At 42.8% G+C, this 16,477-nt stretch overlaps 5 protein-coding genes across 6 annotated transcripts; 2 read left to right on the top strand and 3 right to left on the bottom strand.

Annotated features, from left to right (window-relative positions):
* The first annotated feature begins 276 nt into the window (after positions 1-276).
* BCIN_06g02220 (hypothetical protein) lies at positions 277-4,161 on the top strand. Its single transcript, XM_024693385.1, has 3 exons — positions 277-1,187; positions 1,336-2,790; positions 2,847-4,161. The coding sequence occupies exons 2-3, from the start codon at positions 1,681-1,683 to the stop codon at positions 3,372-3,374; spliced, it is 1,638 nt and encodes a 545-aa protein (XP_024549171.1). The 5' UTR covers positions 277-1,187; positions 1,336-1,680; the 3' UTR covers positions 3,375-4,161.
* Positions 4,162-5,431: 1,270 nt separating this feature from the next.
* On the bottom strand, positions 5,432-7,198 carry BCIN_06g02210 (hypothetical protein). Its single transcript, XM_024693384.1, has one exon. The coding sequence runs from the start codon at positions 6,711-6,713 to the stop codon at positions 5,562-5,564; it is 1,152 nt and encodes a 383-aa protein (XP_024549170.1). The 5' UTR covers positions 6,714-7,198; the 3' UTR covers positions 5,432-5,561.
* A 1,217-nt stretch (positions 7,199-8,415) lies between these two features.
* Positions 8,416-9,974, bottom strand: BCIN_06g02200 (hypothetical protein). Its single transcript, XM_024693383.1, has 3 exons — positions 9,739-9,974; positions 9,106-9,680; positions 8,416-9,056 (listed from the first exon to the last, which is right to left on the bottom strand). Exons 1-3 carry the CDS (start codon positions 9,832-9,834, stop codon positions 8,615-8,617), a joined length of 1,113 nt encoding a protein of 370 aa, XP_024549169.1. The 5' UTR covers positions 9,835-9,974; the 3' UTR covers positions 8,416-8,614.
* Positions 9,975-12,552: 2,578 nt separating this feature from the next.
* On the top strand, positions 12,553-15,177 carry BCIN_06g02190 (hypothetical protein). Of its 2 annotated transcripts, XM_024693382.1 has the most exons (9): positions 12,553-12,799; positions 12,867-12,887; positions 12,943-13,067; positions 13,130-13,320; positions 13,373-13,407; positions 13,492-13,612; positions 13,666-14,538; positions 14,599-14,806; positions 14,881-15,177. In XM_024693382.1, the coding sequence occupies exons 1-9, from the start codon at positions 12,737-12,739 to the stop codon at positions 14,924-14,926; spliced, it is 1,683 nt and encodes a 560-aa protein (XP_024549168.1). In that variant the 5' UTR covers positions 12,553-12,736; the 3' UTR covers positions 14,927-15,177. The 2 variants fall into 2 exon arrangements, with proteins under 2 accessions (XP_024549168.1, XP_001560408.1); XM_001560358.2 differs by having other exon boundaries at positions 14,599-15,177.
* Positions 15,178-15,179: 2 nt separating this feature from the next.
* On the bottom strand, positions 15,180-16,274 carry BCIN_06g02180 (hypothetical protein). Its single transcript, XM_001560357.2, has 3 exons — positions 16,007-16,274; positions 15,635-15,838; positions 15,180-15,551 (listed from the first exon to the last, which is right to left on the bottom strand). The coding sequence occupies exons 1-3, from the start codon at positions 16,163-16,165 to the stop codon at positions 15,339-15,341; spliced, it is 576 nt and encodes a 191-aa protein (XP_001560407.2). The 5' UTR covers positions 16,166-16,274; the 3' UTR covers positions 15,180-15,338.
* Positions 16,275-16,477: the final 203 nt, after the last annotated feature.

The following is a 16,477-nucleotide window of genomic DNA, read 5'->3' as shown; positions in this document are numbered from 1 at the left end:
CCAAACATCTCTGATATTACTGTCGCTTGTGAATACCGCCTCGACGACAGCGCATTGAATCTTCCAACGGCTCTGTGACCTACCTCCCAATATTACCGTGGTAACTCAAACTAGGATATCGTGTACTCTGTACCCAGGGTAATACGGTTCTAGAATCATCTAGAATGTAGGTGGCTTGGAATGGAACGGATATGGAGACAGATGTCATAGGTTCATCTTGACACTCGGCCTGGAGTACATATTGTTGAACCTCGGAGGATAAGGAGATATTTGACCCAAATTCATCATAATACGATACAATCGTGGTAGAGTGAATCGACAGTAGAGTCGATAGATAGACCATACGATAGAACCATTCCGTGGGTGCTTCGGACAGTCGTTGTTGGAGTGATATTTTGGAGCCATACGTGGATAGATTTACTAAATTTGACTTCACTCAAGCTTCACTCTCTTTCCTGCCTTTCCTGCCTTTCCTGCCTTTCCTGGCCTTCTCAACCTTCTCAACCTTCTTAACTTTCTTTCCTCTCTCCTCCCTCGTCATCAAAATATGTAGTGCGATCGCCAAGCATTTTTTTCTTCGCAGCACCCAATCATTGCATGCAATCCCGCAAGACCATCCATCATTCTTTTTGGCCTTTGGGCCTTTTTTGGTCCCGGTTCCCGATAGCCCAAAACCAAAACCAAAACTAATCAAGCAAACCAACAACCCCATTCAAAGGAACGAATTGGAAGAGACCAAACAACCAACAGATCCTTTACATAACGAAGCCTTTTTGATACATTCATATTATCATCCACCATCACTTATTGACTCTTGATTAAGTTTTCTCGTGCTCCGCTGAGTCCTGGATGCGGGAGAAGTTCATTTATAACTCATCCACACCCTCTTGTACCATCTACCCACCCTACACACATCCCATCGTCTTTGAAGCACACCTGCCTGCCTTTCAGGAAGCTACAACCTATACGTTCTGGGACGAGCCGCTTCCGTCCCCCCACGGCTCTCTAGTCGACACAACTCTGGTAATACGTCGAGAGTTGCTTTCGCCAATATACCTAGGCACTCGGGACGGTCTTCTCGATAATCGCGGTGTTGACGGAACGGATCTCTATCTCGACGAAGACCTTGGCTTCAACGCAAGATCGACTCAGCCTCAACGCTAGGAATTACTTAATCTTCAGTAAATGTACGTACCAACTCTCACGTCCATAATCTTCTGTAACATCTTCCTTCACTGCTTGAATATACAAAGGTGACTTGCTTCATCCCGCTCAAGATATCAAACAGCTCTCGAAGGAGATTGTACAGCCGAACTCATGCTTACAATCTGATAGACAGCTCATCACAGTTTACCACCTTTCCGGCACAAAGCCTTCTTTGAAAGCCATACGAACTTGCTATTACGACTGCATACGGCTGTCTCAGAACCCCACGGCTTGTCCACCTCAGTAATATCACCTTACGGCAACCATACAAATAAAGTACACGATATTCGCCCAAGACAATCAAGGCAGTGTTCGGCGATATATTACAGTTCCTCATCAACACCAAAGCAAATCTCCTACCTCTCTGGCTCATATTGACAGCTGAACGGCAGCGACATCTCTGACTCATACCAAATTACACGGAGTTGATACCCGATAAAGATCTGCTGGTCTCGCATATTTGAACTTGGAACGATGGGAAACCAACCCTCTAAAGGTTCGGGGTCTGCAACCCCGCGGAGAAGTGCATCTCAAACTTCTCTTGACAGAGGATCGGATAATTTATCGTCTTATCCTTCATTCAGCAAAGCGGATACCAAGGAATCCAACAAATCATTTAGAGGCGCCCTTCGATCAAAAATACCAGGCTCCAAGGACAGCCCAAGAAACTCGATTGCTGGAATAGGTAGCCTTGTAGATTCAAACGACAAGTCCGATGTTGCTTCATTGAAATCGGGAAAAAGTGCTAAATCGGGCTGGACATCATCTGTACCAGGCTCACCAACATTACCTCAAGACTCCTCGGAAGACATTCCTTCACCAGCCGATGATCTCAAACCTCCTCCATCGCCCGTTCAATCTCCTTCGGTAAAATCTGGACATCATGATGTCAGCGCTGCACAACGTAGTGGTGAAGTAGATCATGTTTCCGACCAACCCCCTTCCGGCACAGTCAATCCTTACGCAGTTGGAGGTCGTGCCGGGCAATCTATACTGGTTAGAAGAGCAAATGAAATTAATCCTGTTGACACAGCTACCTTGCTAGCTGCTCCCATGAATGGATCTAATGAAACCGCACTCTCAACGTCAAACTCTGCGCAGATTTCTATGGGTAGTTTGAAAGATAAAGATCTTGACGATTATATTTCACGCCTTTTGGATGCAGGATACCAGGGAAAAAGCACAAAGGGAGTTTGTCTTAAGAGTGCGGAAATCAACTCAATTTGCCTTCGAGCGAGAGAGATTGTATTAGAGCAACCGCCACTGATCGAATTGGAAGCCCCAGTTAAGATTGTAGGTGATATACATGGGCAATACTCGGACCTCATACGCATGTTCGAGATGTGTGGATTCCCTCCCTCTTCAAACTTCTTATTTCTGGGTGACTATGTCGATCGGGGAAAGCAGTCCCTTGAGACAATTTTATTGCTCTTGTGCTACAAAATTAAGTATCCAGAGAACTTCTTTTTGCTAAGAGGTAATCACGAATGCGCAAACGTTACTAGAGTCTATGGATTCTATGATGAGTGTAAACGAAGAGCTAATGTCAAAGTGTGGAAGACGTTTGTAGATGTCTTTAATTGTGTATGTAGCCGCCTTTTGATCTAGTATGCATACCTTTTGACTAACTTTGTGGCCAGCTACCTATCGCCGCAATTGTCGCAGGGAAAATCTTTTGTGTTCATGGCGGCTTATCTCCCGCTCTTAGCCATATGGATGATATCAGAAATATTGCTCGACCAACGGATGTACCTGACTATGGATTACTCAACGATCTTTTGTGGTCCGATCCTGCAGATCAGGAAGCAGATTGGGAGCAGAGCGAGAGAGGCGTTAGTTACTCCTTTGGTAAGAAGGTCATTCAGGAGTTTCTCTTGAGACATGATTTTGATTTGGTCTGTCGGGCACATATGGTTGTTGAAGATGGTTACGAATTTTTTGAAGGTCGAGTCCTTGTTACGGTGTTCTCTGCGCCAAATTATTGTGGCGAGTTCGATAATTATGGAGCCGTCATGAGTGTTTCGACAGAATTACTTTGCAGCTTTGAACTGCTGAAGCCATTGGACTCCAGCGCGTTGAAGAGCCAGATGAAAAAGAGCCGTAACAAACGAAATAGTATGGTCAACAGTCCTCCGCCGACTGGAACCTTTGCTCCACAGAGCGTATAATGAACTGTCGGATAATTTTCAGACAAATATAGACAAAAAGATTGCTCTGGATGGAACACCCTATACATTCGACGAAGAAAACCCAAAACAAGATGCGATATCAACAGTGACGGGGCATGCCATGATTTACGCGCTTACAGAGGTCATGCAAAAGTGGCCAAGTACATACAGGACTAAAACGCGGCCCAGAAGAGTTTTCAGTCACGTTAAAATGTCTCAAAGGTCAAGACTCGTTTTTCACGACATCGAGAAGGTTAAGGTAGATAGTGGAAGCTGGAGGCTGGAAGCTTCCTCTAGATGTTATATGCACACATTTGATTTATTTTCTTTTCCTGCGGATAGTTTCTTGTCCGCGATATTAACAGGCTCTCCCCTTTCTCGAAAGTACGACATGGAAACGGATACATTTTATATTGGCGTTATTTGTTTTGGTACGTCTCGAACGGGGGACAGAGGATCACAAACATAAACTCTACTTTTCTTTCACCTCTGTAGAGTACACAATCGCTGTTTATGAACATACAGATGGGTAGGTGGGTGATGAATGGTAGGTATGTATGCTGGGTTACTGGTGTATCTGGTATTCATAATATGTGGGGCTGAGGGTAGAGTAGAACTCAGTGGCATCGTTGGAGCGGGAGTTGTTGAGAGGGATGAAATGGCATAGAAACACGGTAGTTCTTGAGCACGGTCTTGATTAAATCAACTTACTCATCAATTGATGCAGTCGATAGATGACGAAACGATATGAGATTTTAAGCGTTCTTCAATTTCTGATCTTTATACATGCGCGCTTATTTCAGTGATGTGAATAAGAGTTTTGTATATTGCATGCTTTACATCTTGTTTCGTGTTTCTCTGGTTGAAATAAGTAGTGTAGTGAGAATAAGTTTGAATCAAAGAAGATCAGGTTCTTTGAAGAAAAATTTCAAAATCAAGATCTCGCCATGAAGTATTTGGTAAGTCTGAGATAAAATGCCTATCGTAAACAGTACGCACTTAAACGGTAGCTCCAAAGTCTCTTCTATTCTCGTCTCAACACTTATCATCATCAGAATATATAAACTTTTACTGTGAGAAGACTCCCTACTAATGCTGTCTGGCCTCCATTTATACATTTGCCGGTGTGAATTCCTTTGAAAGTTCTATATAGGCGGAGGGAAGCAGGGTATTATTGTGGTGTAGGACATGTATGAAATGCAGTTATTGGAGTTATGAGATTTATTACTTGTAAGGGGTTTGAGATTTTGAGTCAAGGGGGGAAAAAAAAGAATAAGTTAGTTACCCTGGGAAAGCCCCCGCCCTCCCGCCTACCCCCCCAGACGATCTCTTTTCGTGCCTCGACAAAAGGGGAAATCTCGACTATCTGCGGAGGGGCGGGGTAGGCATACAAAATAGAATGGATTGGAATGTCCTAGTTGTCAAAATAGAGAGAGGGGCTGAATCTGAGGGGTTATCGTTCGTTTGGTTTCCATGTCGAAGGTGCTCGCTAAGCGAGATGTTGGATTTGGGGAGGGGTGGGAGTGGGTGGTGTGTATAATTTATTTTTTAAAGGGGCAAGGGAGGAGTGTGAGTTTATGGGATGGAGGCTTGTGTGAAAGTCCGGGAAAGCTTGGGATTGTAGAGATAGAGATGTATTTGGGAGGTGAGATAGTAGAGAAACGAGGTCTAGAATATCGATGTCAGTCTCATCATCAACTGTGAGCTTGGAAAGAACTGTCTGCTTGAAGTAAAAGTAGAAGGCACCGAAGGTTTTTGACTCGAATGTGACTCGATCAAAATATTTCTAATTGAATTTTGAGGTTCTTATTTGAACTTACGGTTCTTGATATTGATATTTTGCGGATTTTGCGGCTGGAGACGAAGCGTGTAGGAAGAGTTATTTGAATAAAATCATTCTATCTCAAGCCGAAACATACTTCATTTACAGGACTGTGATTGAATTGATAAAGACGAGAGAGAGATAGGCTGGGAGTAATAAGTAATGGAGAAAATACGAAATAAGCCTGCATACGACCAGAAGATCGATGGCAATAACTAATAAATATCTTGTGTTATGGTATGACTTGGTAGTATCCTTGTATTACTAGCTCTAAGAATACTCGGATTTAACCTTGGAATTTTTTAGATTTCCCAATGATCATTTCACCAAAATCTGCCTCTGAAGCAAGTTTCCGAGGCTTAAGTTTAATCTTTATTGGCAGATGGTAAGCTCTCTTCGCTCTCAACTTCCTGAGCTTCAACCAATCCATAAGAAGTCGACGGTGATCTCCGGTGCATCGAAGGAAACCACGAGAACAATTTTGTCAGTGCCGATGTAGTACCTGATTTCTCGGATCTTAGAATCTCGCCATCTTGAGTATATTCATTGGAGGTTGGAAGTAACCGGCTAAACGAATTGAGATTCTCTGGAGATGTGTCCTTGAAATAATTGTAACAGCCAGTCGAGATTATGACTACCAATCCTCCCATTATCTTCCAAGCCGTGAAGCCCGACGATCGTAATGCTGGGAATATGACATACTGAGTTGCCGCAATCGTGAGCAGACTGATCGAGGTTCCAACCAATTTCGTAAGATTGTCTTTTTTCCGCAGCATAGCAGCAACGATCAGACCAACACCAGATGTGAGACACGAGAAATATATAGCAATCGTTGCAGTGGATGTTACCGAGAGATTCGAATTCGTCCCGCGATCAGCCGTCATCCAAGTAGCGATGGGGTATGAGATGATGGAAAAGAAAACTCCCCAAAGGTAGAGCCATAGTTGAGATTCCCAAAAGGACCCAGTCTTGGTAAGAGACTCACTAGCAATGCTGGCGATTGCAGAAAATACCGCTATCACTAACCCTGCCACAGGAGCAACAAGCCAGCCCTTTGTATCATCACCCGAGGGAATATTGAAGAGAAAGAGTCCAAAACAGAGGAACCCAAGAGATATCCACGATCGAGCATTTCCTTGCTTCCTAACCCAGAAGTGATGCAGGATCGCCGTCGCTGGAATTTTCGCAAGCATACATACTTGGAGAAGACTTGGCGATGTGGAGGGCATGATTGTGAAATATATCAGGTTATTGATGAGGTAAAAAGCTGCTGGAACACCGTATTGCAGAACATCCCTGAAGCCATTCCTGTTAAACCTTTTTCTTATAGAAGAAAGACCCTCCTCAGAATGATTGATGATTATAGCTGCGATGGCTAGCTTTAGAGTCTCGGAAAGAAGCGCAATCAATGATGGAGTTATCTGTGGAGCCGTGTGAAAGGCAAAGTATGCGTAATTTGCGCGTATGGTTTCTCCAACGATATAGATTGGGAGGAGGTTGTCGGCGAAGGAACTCATGATTCAATTGTATGAGGAGCAACTGTCCGGAAGATTGAATACAGAAGTGAAAGAACACATTTTACAGTGGAAAACCTTGGCTGGCCTTACTTATCGTGTTTAAGAAGCAAGTAAGGGGTGCAGCCAAGCGGAGAATTTGTCTCATCACTATTTGTTGTTTTGATCTATTTTCATCAGCTGGCTTTTCCACGTCGAATATGACTGATCGTGCTAGAAAGACAAAATTTGAACAGAATATTGGGCAATCGAAGTCGAAAATTATTGACACAAGTAGTTGTTTTCTCCAAAGATATTGACCTACATGGATATACATACATCTCACGATAATGATCATGAGGAGAAGGAGGAGATAGATAGACTATGTATGAATGTCCATGTACATATGTGCAACAAGCAAATGATGAGAGAATGATATCGCATATGTAATGTTTCCGTCTCTAACTCTTCCATGAATGAGTGAGTGGTCAACAAGATCTTATAAGATCAATGTATGTCAAAAATGTATCTACGTCTAGATCTACAACGCGATCGACGCTCGAGTGAGTACAGAGGGGTCGTGCTTATGTAAGAACTCACCTACCAACTTCATCTTCTCTAAAGAATTGATTGCTGAGGGGTAAAAGAAAAAGCGGCTAACAATCACAACGCTGATTGACATTGCGTCTGATTCTGATCCAAAAATGCATGTATATATTTCTTGTGTTGAAGACTGAAGCAAAAGGAAAGGTCCAGGAATGCAAAAGACTAACTTTGGGGCGTTGCCCGGGATTGAACCGGGGACCTCTTACATGGAGAATTAATCAACGAAGACTAATAAATCCCTAAGCAAGAATTATACCACTAAACCACAACACCTATTGAATGTTACATCAGCTTCAAAATGATCTTATAGCCTACTACAATTTGCACCCTCATTTCCATCTCTCGTAAACAAACATCTTACATCCTTATCCCCATGGTTAATACAGGTATAATTTATTATATTTTCCTGTCTTTGAATTCTGTACCTTAACGCCAAGATCCATAAGTACTTTGACTGTCCATTCCATTGGGTAAGGGATTCGTTCTGCCAGTACCAATATCATGTAAGCACATTGATCAAGCCAACTACATTTCAACCTCCTCCATCTTCTCGTTTTACATAGTTAGTCACTCCTTATTCAAATTACCAGATATTTGGTTACTGGAATATTTTTACTCAAGATAACCTGAGGCAAATGGAACCTTCTGAATGATTTTCTTTTTGCATCGTCCATCATGATACCAACCCCAACGTATTTAGATTGAGTCAGCTCGAGCTATATCTATCTACCATTGCGTCACCATCTAAAATCGATTCATCTTATGGCTTTATTGCAGGATAGCACCTATCGGTAGGTCCGTCCAGATGCATGGATAACTAATTGAACTGCAATTATTATCATCATCACCGGTCAGTACAATAGCTGTAAAGGTGAGCGATTCGTCCCGCACTCAGTGACATAGAGGTTTCAAGGTAAATGGACATTGGTGGTGATTACAAAAACAGGGCATGGCAGCATAAATTGACGAGACTAATTTTATGGGAAGCTACATCTGCTTCGGGTCTTAGCTGGACAAGTATTGTCACAGATACCGGATGTTGCAGTTTCCACTCACTATCTCACACAAGGTTATTCAAGCAGGATTACATCCTTCTCAGCGGTCCAGTGTTTGGAGAAGATGTAAAGAAATTTGAATTATTAATGAGAACTTAGAAAAAATATAACTATTGTATAACAAATTCACCAACTGTGAAACCAGTCCCTCACCATAGTATGAACAAAAGCCTCCTCCCTATGATCCCCTCATCCGCCCAACACAGTCACGCCTGGGACTGGAAACCACAGGTACTATGTAGTAGTTGGATCATAAGTGGAGACTCAATTAATACGTTGCCGTTTTCCACTAGAGTTGCGCGGCTCCAGATTTAAGTCTATGTCTCTGGATGTATTGCCAGACTCCTGTACCGCTTCTGGTGGGTTTAATAGCGAAGAGATTGAAATGGGCTTGGTGTCAAGGGCCTCTGTTGCGATAGATGGAATGGCAGTGATAGCTGGGGATGGGTCGTCTGGATCTGCTCTAATGATTCTCGGACCGGCGTATGGGTCAACAGGAACGGTTCTTGACTCGATTGATGGATTGGCAGTGACTGTTCTTGAATCAACCACCTCCCATTTAAATGGTTCAAGCGCGGCATTTAGAATTTGGTTGGCCACAAAGTCAGCGTCAAGCTGAGTGGATAGCTCCATGATGCCTTTGTTCTTTAGATGGGTCATCACTTCATCGAAATCTGCACCTTTTAGAAAGTTTGGATTCTCCCACCTAGATTGTTAGCATACTGATCTTCAGGGCAAGAGTGATATCGACTTACATTTCGTCTGGTACTTGTGGGATCAAGAATAAAGCGCCCTTGTCAAGAGCTTCGCATATTTTATTATATCTCGCCCCAGCAGCGACCCAGATTTGCAGGTTCGCTTTAATGACATCCACCTCATCAGTAATTCTATTGCATTGTGTGAGTATTGTGATCAGTCGTTGATTTAGAATGTTATGCATTCTATTCGTCATTATATTCTGCCCATGACCAAACAATAATGCGAGCTGGTATAAGAAGCTAACGTGGAACCTTCGAAAGATGATGTCGTGCGCCTGTCGCAGACGTAAATTTCGAACCACAAGGTATGATTCAACAACGACGTCCCCCACTAACCGATTGGCGTTCGAAGTCTCAAAGGGCTGCCAAAAACGGGAGGGATTCTCTTTCCATATTCGATAGTGATCTTGTACACTGGGAGGTAGAGCAAAGTTGTGAGTCATGACGATTACCAGTGCTGGACTTTTTCTCTGCCTGTTCTTGGTTTGATTGGTCTTGCGTAACATTTCTTGGGCAGCTCTTTTGTATTCTGTGGGTAAAGATGTGAGGATATCGCAGAGAAAGCTAGTAAACTGTAAACGGGGTTATATATATCTCCCTTAACAAATTGCAGAGAACGATACCACATACCTCTTCCTGATCCAACAAATATTCTACAGTCTGTTCTACATTGTAATTTTTCAGCTTCTGAATAATACTACCGACGGTGTGCTTATTACTCGACATGCTGAAACGAGGGAGAAACTTTATCAGAACCGAAAGAATTTAGGAGCTTGGTCGCCTGGAAATCGTGTGGATAGATCAGAGGGCTGTGATAAATGAAATCTACAGGAATTAAATCAAAAAAGTCGCTTTGAGATTTCAGCTAGAGGATTTGTAGAAGAAAAGCCAAAACAATGATTCAATTCTCCAGTGAAGAATTAAGTGATGGCATTAGAAGAACTCGCGATTTATAAGAAAATTGGTATCGACTGATAGCGGGATTGGATAATCTTTTGCGCTTATGCGCTTAGCTATCTTCATCCATTTTCCAAAGGGTTTGCGAAAGGGGTTTAGCGACAGTGACAACGCATTGTTCAGGGCCTTGTTCGTAATAAATTGTTTTCGCTTAGCATCCTAGATGAGTTTCAGAAGGGCTTTATTGCATTGGGCTACATGCAGTATTGTTCTTTCAGCTCTTAGGACACCAAATTATGTTCATTTCTAACCCTAGACGTCTGTGGAAAGAAATTATTAGAGGGCCTAGGATGAACCATAGCAATTGATTATTGTCTGTTATCTGATTTTTAATATCGACGACTTAACCTGTTTGGTTTCAGCAAAGGAAATCTAGCGCTGGAATTCCATATCGTCTTTAAATCCTCTAGTCTGCATTGGTTGCATATGCTCGTCTACGGTGCAAAAAACGTTCTTGTTTGTGATGTAAAGTGGCGACCAATCATGATCCAATTTGCCATTGCATACCAGCAATCATTGGTTATTCTATAATGTCACTGATGTGTGAATAATGGTATCAGGCTGTTGCCTTGAAATGGTCGATATCTATTCCTTTTTATATGGAGAGGTAGAGTATCTCTAGCGAAAAAATGGATTTGATAAATGTCAGTTGATGCATGATTGCCTAAGTCCTTGCTGACTTAAGAATGAAATGTCATGCTTCTTCCTGTGCTATTTCTCCAAAATGATACTCATCTTCATTTTGTATACTTGAAAAAAATCATCTGAATAATGAATCTTATCTTCGACAACGATAAATCAACAGAAGCCTCAAGCAGTAGCCCAAATGCAATCATAGTTTTGTGTGGTTGAAGTCGAATAGTGTAAGATGCTACTGTGAATATATCTTGGTACGAAGAGCCAAATAGTTTCAAGAATCTGAGACCAGAAGTGCGCAGAGAGAGAACAAGAATAGCCACTGCCGGCGATGGGGAGCGGAAAGGTTGAGGCGGGTGTAGGTAGACACATGGTTGTCAGCAAGTAAACGACATTGAAAATGTAGAGGCTGGCAATTGAAGATCGAGATGATAAGAAAGGAGAATGGAATGGGTAGATGAAATAGCAGGTATTGAATTCCAGCCATATATCTACAAGAAACTTAAAATTGCTTATAAGCAAGTTTCAATCTTTTCTTAGATCACATAGATGAATACCTATGGCATATAAACCAAGTTTCTTTTGGGAGTGCCAATATGCACTGCAATACGTCTCTCTGATGATGTACTATGCTTCTTTCGAGGTAAGATTCGCTCCCAATAAGTATTCCTCTCACATAATGCAGATCGATTGAAATGCATGCATGGCAACACACTTGCGTGACACATGATTGTCCAGGCGGTTCAAAACGAAGTGCAATTCTAACCAGAGCTAGTAGTATACTTCATGGAAGCGAGGGGTTAACTTCATCTCGATCTCTTAATGGCACCATGTAGTATTTCAAACAAAATCGTTGAGCCTATTCTTGCTCGTTCATTTTTTTAGAGTGGTGATGAGTGGATCAATGTACGATGAGGGACGCTCAGCGATCGACCAGATGTAACACTGGGCCATCATCAAATTTGATGGGTGCGGTGGAAACGAACGGAGCGGTTTGAAGTCGTGTAAATTGGAAGGAAAAGAGAGGACGAGTTTGTTCTTTTCGGAGCAAAGGGATGATCTAAGGCCCGAAGCTCTGTTTTTCAACATGATCGTCCGCAAGTTTGTGTTTGTGGTGGGCATCTAACCCTTCATGCTTCAATTGCACGCACAATTCCGAGAGAACAACGAATCAAATAACTGCAAAGGTAGCCGTTGGAAACTGCCACGATCAGACGATCACCGTGGGAGAGTAAAGTCCATTTTGGAATTGAAACAAGCGCGTAATGGAGATAGGTCGAAGGGTTGTTTGTGCCCCCCATACTGTTTCTGGCGTTGAAGTCTCGATCCATTGGTTGTCCATCGATTGCCTATCGCCTTCATCTTCATCTGGAATGATGAGGGACGTATTTCGTCGGCATCAAAATAAGTCATATCAACAAGGTTCGAAGACTACGTACGATGTCTTGTACAAGTCAAGTTAGACATATTGTTCGAAACACAAAAACCTTTTTCCCCAAAGGATTCCGTTGAAGTGGGCTCGGTGGGGAGACTTTAAAAGCGGGGCACAACAGCCATCACTTTTCCACGATGTTGTGCTCTATTGCTCTGGAGTATGCACCTACCTGAGTACAGAGTAAGTAATTGATCGTAAATAATGCATATTATACCAATCACTCACGACAAAAGTGTAATAATCTTAACACAATCATAATTATACATCAAAATAGAAAACGGGCCAAAGGTGTATAAATCGATGACAAACGGACCGACCGTTAATTAGGATTTTGGCTCTCCGGCTAAAATGAAATGGCTAGCGCCATTGAAATCTCTGTCCTCTGTCGTGATTTGCACCATGCATGCATGTACTCTGGACTAATTGAACGTCGTAGTGGATATTCTCGGGAATATAAACGCGGCACAGTACGGAGTACTAAATGTCTTGCTAGGTACGGAGTGACTGCTTCGTAGTATCGCTTCTGTCTTCTCTTGTTTCCTTCTTCCCAATCCCATTCATAGGTAAAATTTAGTCCAGTACTAGATAGCCAGTGACAACATGGCTCGCGATGGGGAAGACAATAAGAGTGTCATAATTGAGGCAAGAGATGATGCTCAACTGGTTAGTAATCGCTTTCAGTCTCAATCAAGCCCGATGATGGTGAAACTAATCTTATCTATTCGATCAGGAAACTCTTGGCTACAAACCCGTAAGTCAAAAATTTGTCCAAAATACAACGACTCAAAAACTCACAAAAGATACAGGTACTACATCGAACCTACACCCTCATTGAGAATTTCTCGACATCGTTCGCTGCCTTGTACTTCGTTGGAGGTGTAAGAGTTACTTACACCACTGGAATCGCCTCCGGAGGTCCTCTAGCTTATTGGTTAGTTGTGCACCTGAAATCTAGAACTCCCCACATGACTTCTGACACTTTTGATTACACAGGACGAGTTATCTTGTAACATGCTTCTTCACCTTCATCACTGCAGCAGTTATAGCAGAAGTCTGTTCTGCGTCACCCTCAGCTGGTTCTATCTATCTTTGGGCAGCTGAAGCTGGAGGAGCCAAGTATGGCCGACTTTTAGGATTTGTTGTTGCGTGGTGGAGTACTACTGCTTGGATGACATTTTGTGCAAGTAAGCTCATCTCGGATTCATGATTCCTAAAAAATATTCTAATTACTTGCAGGCAATACCCAAGGAGCTGTCAATTACATGCTTTCGGTAAGTTCACGTTCACGTGATATCCCTACAGCTCTACGAGCGAGTTCTGAATGCAATGGCCGGATGTTTTCTAATATTCATCAGGAAATTGTTGTCTTCAATGTTGATTTCCCAACGGATACCAGTGATATCAAGTTCCGAGCAGTTCAATGGATTTGTACTGAGGTTCTCCTTGCACTAGCCGCAATCGTGAATTTTCTACCACGTGAGTTGTCACATTTAATTGGGATAATTGTTGAATACTGACATATGAATCAGCCCGTCTTTTTAAGTATGTCTTCTGGATATCGAGCTTTTTAGTCATGCTGGATTTCGTTCTCAACCTCATCTGGTTGCCAATAGGCGCTGCCCGAACCATCGGGTTCCGAACTGCAGAGGAGGCGTTTATGACAACTTACAATGGAACCGGTGCACCCGCTGGCTGGAATTGGTGTTTGTCTTATCTCGCTACTGCTGGTATTCTCATTGGGTTTGACGCCTCTGGACACGTTGCTGAAGAAACCAAAAATGCTTCAATCACAGCCGCTAGAGGTATATTCTGGAGTGTGATTGTAAGTGGAATAGGGGGATTTGCCACCATCATTTTATTTTTGTTCTGCACACCTGATCCGGATACTCTGTTCTCTTACGGTTCGCCTCAACCGTTCGTACCACTCTATGCCGTTGTCTTGGGACAAGGCGGGCACGTCTTCATGAACATCATTGCAGTAGTCGCACTTTGGTTCAATACCGCAATCGCCATTGTCGCTGCATCTCGACTTGTCTTTGCAGTAGCGCGTGATGGCGTTCTTCCATTTTCGGGTTGGGTATCACGTGTCTCACCTGAAGGCCAACCCCGTAACGCAGTTCTTGTAATTTGGGGTTGTGCCTCGCTTGTGACTTGCACCATCTTACCTTCTGCAGTCGCATTCACATCTCTCATATCTGCTGCTGGTGTTCCATCGGCCGCCGCTTATGGACTTATTGCTTTTGGAAGATTTTTCTTGACACCAAATACATTCCCTAAGCCAAGATGGAGTTTGGGTAGATGGAGTAGACCATTTCAATTTATCTCAATCTTTTGGAACGGTTGGGTTGTGGCGATCCTTTTCAGTCCTTATGAATTTCCTGTCACTGGAGCTACATTGAATTGTAAGTACTCGACAATTCTTACAGCCGCTCATCACTTCTCCATATGCTAATACAAAACAGATGCGCCAATAATTATGGCCGGTGTAACAATCCTAGCTCTGATTTCCTGGTGGTTTACACCTGTAGGATCATGGCTTCCACGAGAACGCATAACACATTTCGTGGAAAGTGAAGGGGCGCCTGCGGAAGGTCTTCGACAAGAACCAGATGAACAGCTTCAGGTGCCTGAAGTAGAAGGGGATGCGACCCCAGCTACCTATTCTGAGAAGTGAGATACTCAATGACCGCTTTGACTTTTCCTTTTGAAGAATCAAGATACTGATCTTCTTTTGTGTATTAAAGTGGAGGGCTCTTAGATGGGACCGCGCAGGAACAAAGGAGTCCTTGAACACACTGATGTGAGATTATATAGATTTGAAAGAACGGCAATCGTTGCAAGATATACTTGAGAATGGTTTCGTATACATAGAATAATAATACCTAGATATTTTGGGGCCGGATTACACATGGATTTTCTGAGATTCCACTGGCCTTTAAATGATTAAAACTGTAATTTACAATCTGCAATTATTGGCTTTTAAGTTACTGATGGAAGTTGGCACACTGGGTTGTTCTGAGATAATAAATCTTCTTGCCGCATCTGGGGCTTACTATTTATACTGCTTGTTGTTATTAACAATTACCACCTAGGTTGAAGCAGTACTGCAAAATCCTTTCTCAGCTTGTCCAAACATCTCAACCCTCCACAATAAACAAGTCTTTGCCACATCCCACTGCACTTTCCAGATCCACACCAGATTCTACGTCTGTTTGGAAATAACAGGACCTGTCCACTCCAACTCCCAAGGCTTGACACCAACACGCACACCAGTCTCATCAACATTAACACATCGAGAACACTTCTCATGTTCGCATTCACTATTGACAACAAGAATTTTCTGCTCTTTTCCTTGGATCACACCGATCTTCTCTTCTTCTCTTCGGCAAGTTGGCGAACCGGATGTTTGCTGACACTATATGTATATGTTAGCTTATGTGAAACACAAGATGGCCAATGTGATGGCCAAAGATTAAGCAGGGAGAGCGGAACACTTACTTGACAACAGCGGAAAAAAGAAGGAGTTGTGAATTTATCATCATCAACGGTTTCATTTTGGGCGCTCGAAGCTTCGAGGGATTTTTCAGCAGACTGTTGGAGGATGTCGGCTGCGCCATCGAGGAGAAAAGTGGTGTCGATGTGGGATTTTCTTTTCTCGGATGCGCGGGCAAATAATCTGGACTCGGAAGCTTCGTCGTTGGGCTTTGATTGCGTTAGCTAGAAATCTTGGAAAGAGTACAATGAATTGGGAAGGTATCGCGTGATGAGTCTTTCCTTCTCTCTTGAGTAGATCGATAGAAATTTCTTCGAGAGCCACGTTGATAATGAAAAGAAAGCCCCAGATTTGAGTGCAGATAGAAGATAACATACCATATTGTTGAGTAAATTCAATACGGAGGGATTGAAAGAACTGGTGGGATTATTGCTTTCATAGAGAATCGCTCGATTGCGCATATTGATTGCCGTGACGCTATTCTCACCAGAGGTACCAGTAGCGTTGCGAACGGCGGGCGCAGAAAATGACGACATAATGGCAGATTGATTATCGAGGAGTACAGAAATAACAAATATTGGTATCAAGAAGTCCTTGTCTAGAGAATGGTTTATCTCAGAGTAGTTATTCAAAAACAATTTGTGCTGGAAAGATGGTGGTTGTGTTTTGTAGAAAGGAGATTCTCGGTTCGAGATCCTGCTCTTGTATTGGCTGGAATTTTGCTGGGGAAGCTTCAACCGTGTCGTTTTATTACTTTGGTTTTTCTTTTATCTGCTCTTGACTGAATTGGTGGACTGTTACGGTAATAAAGATTAACAGACAATCTTAACTATTCACTGTTTGGGCTG

Source organism: Botrytis cinerea, chromosome 6 (genome assembly GCF_000143535.2).
Source record: "Botrytis cinerea B05.10 chromosome 6, complete sequence".
NCBI lineage: Eukaryota > Fungi > Ascomycota > Leotiomycetes > Helotiales > Sclerotiniaceae > Botrytis > Botrytis cinerea.
Note: the sequence above shows the minus strand (reverse complement) of the source record. Positions and strands in the feature narration are given on the sequence as shown.

Coding starts and splice junctions, on each gene's coding strand:
- BCIN_06g02220 (XM_024693385.1), top strand. CDS start 1,681: ATGGGAAACCAACCCTCTAAAGGTTCGGGGTCTGCAACCCCGCGGAGA. Junction 2,791..2,846: donor TTGTAGATGTCTTTAATTGT/GTATGTAGCCGC, acceptor CTTTGTGGCCAG/CTACCTATCGCCGCAATTGT.
- BCIN_06g02210 (XM_024693384.1), bottom strand. CDS start 6,713: ATGAGTTCCTTCGCCGACAACCTCCTCCCAATCTATATCGTTGGAGAA.
- BCIN_06g02200 (XM_024693383.1), bottom strand. CDS start 9,834: ATGTCGAGTAATAAGCACACCGTCGGTAGTATTATTCAGAAGCTGAAA. Junction 9,681..9,738: donor ATTTGTTGGATCAGGAAGAG/GTATGTGGTATC, acceptor CCCCGTTTACAG/TTTACTAGCTTTCTCTGCGA. Junction 9,057..9,105: donor CCACAAGTACCAGACGAAAT/GTAAGTCGATAT, acceptor CTAACAATCTAG/GTGGGAGAATCCAAACTTTC.
- BCIN_06g02190 (XM_024693382.1), top strand. CDS start 12,737: ATGGCTCGCGATGGGGAAGACAATAAGAGTGTCATAATTGAGGCAAGA. Junction 13,068..13,129: donor GGAGGTCCTCTAGCTTATTG/GTTAGTTGTGCA, acceptor TTGATTACACAG/GACGAGTTATCTTGTAACAT. Junction 14,807..14,880: donor CCAGCTACCTATTCTGAGAA/GTGAGATACTCA, acceptor TGTGTATTAAAG/TGGAGGGCTCTTAGATGGGA.
- BCIN_06g02180 (XM_001560357.2), bottom strand. CDS start 16,165: ATGTCGTCATTTTCTGCGCCCGCCGTTCGCAACGCTACTGGTACCTCT. Junction 15,839..16,006: donor TGAATTTACTCAACAATATG/GTATGTTATCTT, acceptor ACGCAATCAAAG/CCCAACGACGAAGCTTCCGA. Junction 15,552..15,634: donor CTTTTTTCCGCTGTTGTCAA/GTAAGTGTTCCG, acceptor ATATACATATAG/TGTCAGCAAACATCCGGTTC.